Source organism: Nyctibius grandis, chromosome 4, assembly GCF_013368605.1.
Source record: "Nyctibius grandis isolate bNycGra1 chromosome 4, bNycGra1.pri, whole genome shotgun sequence".
In the NCBI taxonomy this organism is placed as follows: Eukaryota; Metazoa; Chordata; class Aves; order Nyctibiiformes; family Nyctibiidae; genus Nyctibius; species Nyctibius grandis.
In genome coordinates this window covers 85,995,649-86,007,937 of record NC_090661.1, presented here as the reverse complement: position 1 = coordinate 86,007,937, position 12,289 = coordinate 85,995,649, and the positions used below count along the sequence as shown (strand labels likewise).

At 37.0% G+C, this 12,289-nt stretch overlaps 1 protein-coding gene across 1 annotated transcript in view; it reads right to left on the bottom strand.

The window, feature by feature from the left end:
* Positions 1-380: 380 nt before the first annotated feature.
* Positions 381-12,289, bottom strand: part of KIF20B (kinesin family member 20B) — a 41,866-nt gene continuing 29,957 nt past the window's right edge. Inside the window, exons 26-35 of the mRNA XM_068398815.1 lie at positions 12,029-12,165; positions 10,858-11,013; positions 9,641-9,817; positions 8,881-9,039; positions 7,897-8,016; positions 6,119-6,322; positions 3,289-3,366; positions 2,374-2,521; positions 1,773-1,915; positions 381-458 (exon numbers count right to left, since the gene is read on the bottom strand). Coding sequence (XP_068254916.1) covers positions 381-458; positions 1,773-1,915; positions 2,374-2,521; positions 3,289-3,366; positions 6,119-6,322; positions 7,897-8,016; positions 8,881-9,039; positions 9,641-9,817; positions 10,858-11,013; positions 12,029-12,165 — 1,400 coding nt within the window. The remainder of the gene's footprint in view (positions 459-1,772; positions 1,916-2,373; positions 2,522-3,288; positions 3,367-6,118; positions 6,323-7,896; positions 8,017-8,880; positions 9,040-9,640; positions 9,818-10,857; positions 11,014-12,028; positions 12,166-12,289) is intronic.

Here is a 12,289-nt window from a genome sequence, read left to right as displayed (position 1 = left end):
AATCTTTTTAAAGAACTGAAGGATATAGAAGTTTTGATGTGTTTTTCCACTCAAAGTTATGGTAGGTATACTGGCCATCTGAAAAAAGCAACTTAAACCATTCACCACAGTCATGGTTCTTACTGTACAATCGGTAAATTATGAACACTTCCAAAGACATCATTCCTAAAAAAAAAAGACAAACCACATGACACAAGCTGTCTTGAACAGTATTTCAGCTTTAATGGAAGTCAGAACTGAAAATTATCAGAACAATTCTATACATCTATATACAAACTTCAGAGAATGACTAAGTATCTATTACTTCTTATATACAATCAGCTGAAATAATACAATGGAAATACACCCTAACTAGGAAATACAAACATGCTTTTGCAAGGTTATTTAGCTGGTTTTGATCGTAGCCGTCGCTTGATGATTAGATGATCACTTTCCTTCTCTTTTTGTTCTATAAAGAACTGGAAAAAAAAAAAAAAGATATTTCAAGAGGTACTCAGCATTTCTTTGGAGACAAATTACATGCACTTCTCGATCCATGTAACCAACAACATGGTTTTTCCCAGAAGCTATTTTCAGAATGAAATTTGCCTACTCTCTTTTAGTCATAGGTCTCCAGGATAGAGAGACCATTTTAGTGCATCATAATAAACAGCAAATACGGGAATATAAAAAATTCCAGTCTTGCTGAAACAAATACCAAAGTCCAAAGAAAAATGTGATCTGAAAGCAGTTCTCATTTCTAATCTCTAATAGACATTTAGTGAAATAGTGCTCAGAAAACACATTTCTTAAATTCCTTTAGCTTTCACTGATTTTCCTGGGATTCAGTCTTTCACTTTCCCTTTCACTTCCAAGATTCTTAGCTTCTTTTGCTCTGCATTTCTGTCATTTTCTTCATCCTGCTATGGATAGCATTTTGGTTTCTGCTGCATACATTCATACAATTCACACAAAATTCAGTAGGATATCTCAGCACAGGCAAACACTCACCATAGTGAAGGGAAGAAAGGATTGAATGGAATGAGATGTACTTCCAACAAAGCCAGAGTACGCTTAGCACTATAGTTACTGTCAAAATCATGAAGTTGGATTTCAGAAACAATACATCAAGCCCTGGCCTATAAGTCTATAGGCTGGCCTAGACAGGGAAACACAATTAAGCACACCCAGAAGGGCTGTCTAAACTGTGCTTTGGAAAAGCATGGATGTATCCACATCCTAAAGTAACCCAAATACCAGCTGGGCATAAACAGAATCAGAAATTACCCTAGGTGCTCACTTGCCCTACAAATTCAGTTGTACATGCAGACCTTTATCTTTAGCGTTTCAATCATGCTATTCCAAATCTATAGATCCCTTAATGGTCTCTATTTCTGTTCTCCCTTTATGCTACACTTAATTTGTTTTTCCAGTAGGTGGTATTCATTTAAGACTCAATTGCTGTAGTAGAGGGAAAAAGTAATCCTCCACATACCACAGCTAAGATACCTGTGAATCCAAATTTAAAGATATCTCTGTGACTGCTGTATCATCTATACAGTAAGTCAGCAGTCAAACATAGAGAAGATGGTGAGAAAACGTAGAAAATTAAGTAAAGCAGCAGGAAGAAAAGACCAAAAGGAATAGTTAGGTAGAATAAACAAATAATTCAGTACTTTCAAACCTCTTCTGCAATTTGAACAGACCTTTAGGTTTGTTCTGTCCCCCTAATAGTTTATTTTAAGTCAAGATTACAGAAATACATTACAGTGGACAGAACAGTAACCACTTACTGAAGAAGCAGGGACATCTAGAGGGCAAGAAATGTCAGCTGAATACAGCTTTCTCTTAGCTCGTTTTGGCTTGAGCTCATTTGCTTTGACACTTTCTGGTTCTGCAGACTTGGAAGAACTTATTGTTGTAATCATCTTCTTTGCTAGAAGGAAAATTTTATTGTAAATCAATGTCTTACTGGTTTTGTGAGCCTCAAAATTCATGAATAAAGCAAGACTTATTAAAAACAGTTTAAAAATGAAACAGATTAGTCTGAAGTTTTAATATAAAAATTCAGAAGTCTTATTTGACTACCACAGTTTTCTATAGCTGGAAACAGTTTTCTATAGCTTCAGATGCAAAAAGCTTAAAGGACACATTTAAATAGCACATTAAAATCAATTAGGATTCTGATTTCACTGGAAGTTAAACACTTCAGGAGCTGAACAACAAGCTTGACTTCTTTGTGCTGACAGAAGCACAGGGTAGAGTCAATTTTCTCTATATACTCATATAGTTTTATCAAACGACTACTAGATCTATAGAGATGAGTGTATGCATAAAAAACCATTCTACAATGCCCAGAGAACATGGAATGAACCTTATTTATTCCATACAAACCTTTAGAGTGAATAATGGTAGGAGAACTTTGGAAAAAATCTCCAATTTTTTGTAGTGTTCCATCTTTCTTTTTAGCTGACTTTTTACCTGAAGTAGATTCTTGATTTCTTAATGAGTATTCTTTTCTAAATGACTGTGTAGTAGACATCTGTACAGAAATACAAAGATAATTGTTTAAGTTGAAAATTGACTTATCTTCAAGTTTAATTCTATTTTATTTGACTTCAGTGTTGTTTTCAAGCTGACATTTTGAGCTTTGCTACTGACACCTCTATTCATTATACTAACGATACTATCAGAGCAAGCGGTGTAGGCAATCTCATTTTATACTCAGAAGAAAAAGAATTGTCAAAGTTTCACAGAAAATATTTCAGGGCATAAGTAATATAGGAAACAAATAGTTTCTTTCACAAAAAAGTAGATTCAAAGTTGTAGAGTATTTCATTACACAAGCTGTTCTAGTTACAAATAAAACAGGAGGAAAGTGATGGGGAAAATGAATGTACCTTCCACCCTCTGAACCTGCCCAGGTTACTACTAAGGCCTAAAATCATCATCTTATAATTGTCATGCATATAGATGACATGAACCTTAGTTTTACTTCAAAAAGCAAACTGCCTATAACATCACATATACTAATAGTATATTCAAACTAGTCTTCATAACTATTCAATATGCAACATCCTTCCCTTTGAATCCTTGTAAACTGCAGCTAGGACAATTTCTTGACAAATACAGACTTATGCTCTTTGGTTAGCTTATAGAGTTTAGTAGGAAGCAACACAAGTGTTTAAGAAACCTATTCAAGTACATAGGTAAGGGTAAGACACTGCTACATAAGAATGTTTGCTCCCTTCACAAGTCCACCTTTACAGAAGAGGCCAAACTAACTTCAAAAATAGAACAAAACCTAACCATTTTCTTGTCGCTTGTAGAAGGTGAATCAGTAATAGCAGGTCTTGCATTTTTCTTGTTCTCACTTTTCACAAAATCCTAAGGAAATAAATATGACAAATTTTAACTAGGATTCTTCTGGAAAGAATAACAATATTACAGAAGCAGCCAGTGATTAAATACTATGACTAACAGTAGGGGAGCATTGGCTCTACTCTGCCCTGGTGAGGCCGCATCTGGAATATTGTGTCCAGTTCTGGGCCCCTCAGTTCAAGAAGGACAGGGAACTGCTAGAGAGAGTCCAGCGCAGAGCCACAAAGATGATTAAGGGGGTGGAACATCTCCCTTAGGAGGAGAGGCTGAGGGAGCTGGGTCTCTTTAGCTTGGAGAAGAGGAGACTGAGGGGTGACCTCATTAATGTTTATAAATATGTAAAGGGCAAGTGTCATGAGGATGGAGCCAGGCTCTTCTCAGTGACATCCCTTGACAGGACAAGGGGCAATGGGTGCAAGCTGGAACACAGGAGGTTCCACATAAATATATGAGGAAAAACTTCTTTACGGTGAGGGTGACCGAACACTGGAACAGGCTGCCCAGAGAGGTTGTGGAGTCTCCTTCTCTGCAGACATTCAAAACCCGCCTGGACGCATTCCTGTGTGATATGGTCTAGGTAATCCTGCTCCGGCAGGGGGATTGGACTAGATGATCTTTCGAGGTCCCTTCCAATCCCTAACATTCTGTGATTCTGTGGATAGAGGTAACTATTCAAATATGAATTAAACACTAAACAAACTTGTGGAAGGGAACTAGAAATACCTGTAGTCAAACCATTCTGACATTTACTATTTTCTTCTCTCCGTTATTTCCTATACTTTTGGCTTTAAGATATTTGACAAGCAAACACACAAACTGAAGTTAACTCAATAAATCTAAATGTAAATTCAGATTTACAGTGACAACTACAAAAATAGGTTGGTAGCATGGTACCATTGTTAAGCTGTCATTAAAAGACTTCTTGTATCTTGTGAAGTGGGGCCAAGAGATTTCAGATAACTCACAGCCATAACTGATAACAGTGCCAGAAAAGGGAAAGAGGATTTTATTCTTTGTTTAATTAGAAGGGAGTATCTAATTAGAAGGGAGTATCTACAAAAGATTTGGTTTTGCTTTTCTAAAAAAAGATGTTTTTTGTTTTATTTTTTAAAAATTTGAGATGAGCAGTACATGGTTATTTTAGCACCACAGGTTTCTCCTCAGTCCTTAGTTTTAGTGCTGACAACGTGCTTTTCAGTTTTAGGAAATTTAAAAAACAAATTGTGTCTTCAGTAGACTTGTGACAGTTAAAGTTACTGAATCATTTTATAATCTATTTCTGTTTGGCATATGTAACATGAAAATAATATTTAAGAGTAACATTCAGGTGAATAGAACAACTATAAAGATACTTTTTAATTTAGTTCTATGTTATTGAAAAGTTACTTAGCTAAATGTTATCCCATAAGGGTATGAACATGGACTACTAAAATATGAAAGGTTTTAAATGGATTGGTAAGAGAGTCTTCTCTAAAAACATGGATGTTCTTCATCTGTAGATAAGGTTTTGCACTTTTCCAGTGCCTTCAGAACGGTGGTTATTTTTACACCTACTTTTCCAGCAGTCCAAGAGAATACTACTCTTGAAGAAAAATGGTTCAAGACACAAGAAGTTTAAATCAACTCCGGACATTATTCCGGAATGAAGTGTTGAATTACAGATGAGTTAACTTACACAGCTTTTAACAGTTACTTTTGCAATCCAGGTTTATCAAAATGAGTTTATTGAAGTACTGTTGAACACTGATCACTGAAGTGATTATTTCCCTTAACTATTTTACTAATAGACTAAAAAAATATATCACATGGGAATGCTTGAATGAGAAATGCTAGAAAAGCATCAGATATTTCACTCTCCAGCAAGAGCTCACTCACTGAAAAAGATCACTTACCACCTAGCCAAATCATCCACAGGTCACCTCCCTCATACTCACCTGCTAGCTTCAAAAGTCCTTAGAAGTATAGAGATTCATAAGCCCCACAAGTAGGATAAGAAGTATGTAAGTACCACCACTACGCAGTCTTAGGGTTTCATAGCCTTTGTAAGTGTCTTAGAGGTAGCTGCATTGATGCTAATGCTGATAAAAGGCAGAGGAAAGGAACATGCAGTTCAGGTAGAAGCAGTGAAGATTTTTACCATCTTGAACTGCCATGGAGCCTTAGTCTCATGTGTAAACACCGCAGCACAAGGAATTAGAGGCATTAAGGTCTACAGAAAACAGAGAGGTTCACAAGCTGGTACAATTAGTTCTGTATAGTCTCTCTAAGTACAAAAAGATCAAAGAAAACACAGGCTGGAGAAATAAAGTCAAAGGAAGTGGTCTTGAAACTCTGAAATGCGTTGATTAAGCCCAGGGGCTTAATTTGCCATTGCCTATTAGAAAAGATTGTAATTGATACCAATGATTGCCTAAACCAAAAGAAGCAATTCTATGGAACTGGTCTGTAATCCCACAGATCAGAGCTGGAGACAGTAGCAAATGGTACCAGCAGGGAGAGAGAAATGTAAAAGGTAAAGTGCAAACCAGGGACAAGGGGCCAGAGTCTGAATAAATTGAAGTCTATGACCTTATTCAATACACGCCAGAGATACACCACTTGGCAGGGGTGGCGCAGGGAAGAGAGGTTTAAATATATCCTAGATATATCCTTAGGATCTCCATGAGAATCAGAAGATAAAGATAGGATTTTAACAAATAGTCAGAGTAATACATTGAAAAACTGCACAACATATTTTGTTGGTTGGTCTAGGTCATACCTCATCCATCTCTTCACTCTTCCTTTTCTTCCTTGGCTTGAGCATTTTGACTGTAATTGGTAAGGTGCTGCCTTGGTGCTTCACCTCCACCTTATTGGGTTGCAGAGGTGTGAACTGGATTTCCATCTCTGGTTTTGGGAACCGACTAGTTTTTCCATTTTCTGTGGACACTTCAGAAGAGTCAAGGACAATTTCTGAATGGTCCTGCAAGCACACGGAAATTTTAATGTAAAAAAAATTTTAAAATAACTCTGCGTTAAGGAAACTATAATACATATCCCTCCCCAGTGGACTGCAAAGTAAGCATTCCATTTTCCAGCTGTTACCTGTTGGAACACTTACAAATAGAAGTGAAGAAATCTACTTCAACTATAGCAAAGTTTAACTCTTATTTTCTAAAACTTTTTTGAGAAATTTAAAAAAGTTAACATTTCTATCTATGATCAGTTTTCCTTGCTGAACTCAGCCTGATGCTTTGTTTCTAAGTCATTTTCCTCAAGGGCAGAGACAGCTAGTCATGGTGTTTCACAGCCAGCAGTAGTAGAATTGACATTTTCTTCATATTAACTCTGCTGCTCCTTAGGAACTAGGCAGTAATAGGAGCTTTTGAGAGAAAAATATAATCTTTCTCTAGCTTATCTTTAGGGAGCTTTCCCTTCCTCTTCTGCACTAGAGAAGTTAATTGTGTAAGTAACAAGGTCCAACTGGCAATCTACAAGCCAAATTCAACCTGAGAGAGGGTTCTACATCACTATCTGTTCTCTGGAGGAACAGCAGGCATTCAGGCAGCACTATTGCCCACAAGCTGAAGACATTGTCTTGTACCTGCTCACACCCAAACCGCAAGAACTGCACAGTGAGGGTGGGATGGAAAGGTCAGTTTGCACAACTCTTCTTCCCCAGCAGCACTTACCTTCCACCATCCACCCACCCCTGTTTTTCTTAGCAAAACCAGAAAGAAAGTCAGAGTTGTGGTCTCTCTGGTTTCTGCATCTCTGTGGCAGCAGTTCAGCTGCTGGCTAGCATACAAAAATGAGTTCAGTAACTGTTTGAATGAAACATGGAAGATAGGCTGCTGGGGTTGTTGGTGGTGAGAAATGGCAAGTGCCTGCTATGACTGCTGCTAGTAGGGTCCCAAACAGACTAGCTGCTGTTGCTTTCTATGCTGGTTCACCCTGAAGGGTACCTTCCTCCTCACAAAAAGGAAAATTGTCAAAGCTCATGGAAAGCCAAAAGGTAGTCACCTTCTTCAACAGGCTCTGCTGGGATTCTGAGTGGAAATACCAGCACCACTGCATTCCCAAGAATGGAGTTGGATAATAAAAATGTTTTTCTTTATAACTGCTACTTCATGAAAGAGTTAGCAATCAAAAAGTTACATAGGCATGGTTAGTGTCATTAGCTAACAAAGCTACACACAAGAATCCTGCAGTGGAAGAAAGCAAATTCATTTGCCCTGCTACTGCTCATCAATTTAAAAGGGTTTATATATTTTTTTTTTCAGGTGACATCTAATAATCAGCCATTTCATAAACATCAGTGAGAGGTAAGTTTTCAAGAGCACACAGTTGAAGTCAGATATAATTATTCACATGATTATGTTATACAGCTTTTATTTCAACCAAAAGCCACTAAATCAGGTGATCTGATCACCAAGGGATTTGCAGAATAAAACTTTAGAATTGTTCAGGCAACAGGACACATTTTCTTCCCCATTCTGCATTTAGCAAAATCCATACAACTCCATAAAATTTTCAAATTTAAAGTTTTATACCAACCTCACTTAATGAAGAGGCACTGCTAGGACATTGAGATGAATAATTCTCTTTAACTTCATCATATCTTACTGGAATACTTTGTCCAGCTATAGGATTAGTCTTGCTTTGTTTTTCCATGAACTGTAAATATTTAGAATGAGTAAAGACTATGTTAGACTGTAAACCTCAAAATATTTTGAGTTTTCTAAAGTTACAACATAAAAGCTCAAGCATAGACAGCTAATGAACACCTGGGCTGAAAGACAATACAAGTTTAAGGCAGTAACATCTATTCATGATGCTATCTTAAGATGTGCCCTGCTGGGTCTCACCAACAGCCTATCTAGTTAAATATTCTGCCTCCAAGAGTGGCAAAGGGAGATGCTATTTAAGGATAATGTGTGTGATCCTGGCCACCCTGTCATCTGTTTCCTCCATACTCTCCCAGCACTCTCAGTTGTTGCGTTAGAAGCGTCAGAGGGTACACCTCTGCCTAATCCTCAAAGTATCCATTTATTAATACATTTATTAATTTCTACTACAATTTTTTCTAATACCTGCTGACAGCACTTGTTTCCACCACCTCCAGAAGATCACTAGCTGCTTCATATAGGAATATGTTATTTCAACCATTTTAAAATTATCTCCTGTTAGTTTCATCAAGTGCTGCCCAGTTCTTGCAGGATTTTAAGGACAGTTCTGCCTTCTGTTTGCCCACTACAACCATGATTTTGTAAGCCTCAGCCCCACAACCCTCTGGTGGCCTAAACCTCTCCTAATCAGAGTGCCAGCTTCTCAGCCTCTCCTCACAAGGCAGGAGACACATATCACCTTGATCACTGAATGAACAAGAACTCAGAACTGAAGATAAAGTATGAAGAACTATGAAAAGTCACTTCTGGGAGATTCCCAATGTTGCTGAAATACATACTGAGAAAACAACAAAACAAAAGTTATTAACAACATATCATTAGAACATACTTTCTATAAATATAACAAAAATACCTCTTTGTTTACAGACTGTTCTGTTTTGTCTTGTTCTTCTTCAGGTAAAGGTACTTCTGCCAAAGACTGAAGACTTTCATGGTTAATGCATTGTTTCAATTCCTTTATAAAGTCATCTTTCTCAGCCAGCTGTTTTCTTAGTTCTTCTATATCAGTTTCCTTATCCTAATAAACATAGCAAAAATTGCCACAAATTGCAGGATTGGCAAAATAAACAAACACTTACACAAGCATCATTACTTGGTAGCATCAGTTTTACAATTGCAGGCTAAATCAGTCAGCTATCCAACAAAAAAGCCAATAATTTCATGTATGAGTGGCCACTATTTAAAGTGAAGAAAAGTCATATAACAGCATGGGAAGATGTAATGCAAAATTTTTTATTTTACTCTACTTATGTAGAGTTATAAGAAGTTCACCCCCCATTTGTTCATTAAGTCCTTGGTGCTGTGAAAAAGGCAGCAAATGTAATAGTTTTTTTCAGATTTCCAGTCCAACTTTGCAATCAAAGGATCATGTAGACTTGAGTGTTTATTTGAACTACTACATATTTTGAAACTTCAGTCACTGGTACAAATTCAGTTTCAAAAAAACATACATAAAGCTTTTTTAAAAAAAATAGCTGCAAGTGATTTCAATATGACAGTGTTTAAGAACAAAAAATAGAACCAAAGTGCAAAGAGCAAGTATAGTGTTTTGTGGAATTAATGGATAACAACAACAATAAAAGTCACACAGGAACAAGAAAGAGAGAAATGACCTTTCCTGAATCCTTTAGTGCAGCCTGTTTCAGTTCCGCTATTTCTTTATCTTTTTGTATGGCGTTAGAAGCCAAAGTCTTGAGCTGTACTTCCAAAGCTTCTACTAATTTATCTCTTTCTTCACGCCACTTTTGAAGATTACTGTCCTTTTCTACCAGCTGTGCAGCAAGTCTTTCCTAAGTGGGGAAGAAATAGGTTAGACTTGAACACCACTTCTACCCATTATCTGAACTGTTTTGATAGTTTGGTTGTGCATAGTACTATTTTATGGCCTTAGTAAACTTGAGAGCCTGTGTAGATCTTAAAAAGCTCACATAGAACAAGCTCCACTACAAATATGCAAAAGAAAGCCATGCTTCAATTAGAAAATCTGTATCTATATTTATACTCTTTGTGAAGAGAACTTTTAGTAAAAACCACCATTCCTATTTGGTCACTTTGTGATTTTATTACTAACAAGTCTCAAGCAAGTGAAGTCACAGACAAAGCAAAAGTAGTCCCAAACTCCTAACATCCTCCTGTACCAATTGCAGGTCCAGAAAGCCATTGCTAACTACTTCTAGATGCAAATATGGCTTTAGATTGTACAGATTCATATAATAATTGCAGATGCTTAAGAAATTACAACCTTGATGCGGTCCTGTGAACAGGCAAGGTATCCACCTTGTTATTAACTATCAGACACTCTACTTCAAAAGGAATATGGGAGCAAAACCACTAGCATTTTGACCAAGTATTTTTCCTCTATATCTGGAAAGAAGCTTTTTTGGTCAACTGCTGCTTGCTTTTTCTCTTCCTTCCAAAGCCTCATAGGCTTTTTTTTTTTTTTTAAATAGAAATGCCAAGCAACAAAACTTGTTTTTCAAAGTATGTTTTCTTAGCTTCATCAAGCAGCAGCTCATTTAAGTATAGGTTACTTATTGGTGTTTTACACACAAGATGAAGTTTGAAGAATTCATAGTGAGGTGGTGGTAGGATAGAAATGAAGAGACATATTAACTTCCATTACATACTAAGCTTTTCCATTTTGTGACCCTCCTATTCTTCCCTTTTCATATTGAGAGGATCTCATCTAGACATTGCCATGTGATAAAGTGAGGGGACTTTGACAAAGGCCAGCTACCCTCAAGCACCCACACTGTTAACACCTGACATGAGATTTGCTCTGTACTAAAGCCTTACACTAGAAGACTCGCTGAGACCTCCAGTCACTTACAATTTCTGCTTGTTGCTCTACATGACGTTCTCTGTCCTCTGCACATTTTCTCATTTCTCTGTTGCGACAGCTCTCAGCTTCTTTTACTTGACTTACGAGTCCCATTTTTTCCTCCAGCCACTTCTTTCTATCAGTTTGATACTTTGCCTCATTTTCCTATTTTAATGAAACCAGAAATAAAACCATGGGTAGAGATTAAGAAAAAAAAAAAGTAGTCTTAAAATCCTGATTACCATTAAATGGATTAGTTTCAAAAAGATAATAGAAATACTAGCACAGTTTTACTCCAGCATATTCCTAAGGGCAAGTATTACATTCTCATTTGTTCTCTATAGAAAAATTTAACAATTTTCAGCACTTCTTATTCAGACTGGCACATCTTCATGGAACAGAATTTTTTCCCTCTAAAAATGCTCTGGGTAAGTCACAAACACTATAAAGGTTACACCAAAACTAATAGTAAAGAGACACTTAATTTACAAATTCCCAGTCTATTATGCTGTCTTACAGGACACGTTAGAAAACTTGACTTCTACTTCAAGACTGAAAGGCAAAGAGTGCAGTACAATTTGAATGGTACACAGAGATAGTGGGCACTGAAGAACATCACTTCAATCAACAGCAACTTTGCCTCCTTTTCTGTCACAATCAAACCTCTTGTCAGACATTCTCCCACATAAGACAGAAGGCATCTGAAAAGCTGCTTGGAAAAAAAAGTCTACTTTCTAATCCAAAGAGTATTAGAGGTAAATCCTCAGCCTAACAAGAAGGGCTTATAGGTCATACAGCAAGCACAAGATCTTGAAAGAGTTTGATTTTGTTGCCCAAACAACTAACAGGAAAGAGGTTCAGAACAAATACCAGGAGTTGGATTAGTTAAGACAGCTGTAAGAAGAGCTAAGAGCCCAGCTACAGAAGCATCATCCATGGTAGCATAACGTAGGGAAGGGTGCACTCCATTATGGGGCATTAGTGATGCTGTATATCACAAGACACTGCATCCAGACTTTGATGCACTGGTGCACTGTAGCTTTTAGAGGAGGTTTCCTTTATCAGTGTAACAACTTGCCATGTCATGCCCTACCTCTTGAAGGCAGTAACAAAAAATTTAGACTCCTAAATGAAAGTTATGGCTTTAAAACTAAGTATGAATTACATCACCGTATTTTACCTTCAGTTCTTTTTGCAGCTTTATTACTTCCTCATTTTCATTTATGCTTTTCTCTTCTTTTTTGCTGATCTTTTGCTGCCAGTCACTATCTCTCTGGTTATTCAGCTTCCTATATTTCTGCTTCCATGCTTCCAGTTCTAGTCAGTACATAAAATGAGGTTACATAACGTATAGTTTCAAATGCATATTTGACCACATTCACATCCTTCTACTAAAGTTACTTGGATTTATCAGCTATGACCACAAAGGGACAACAGAAGC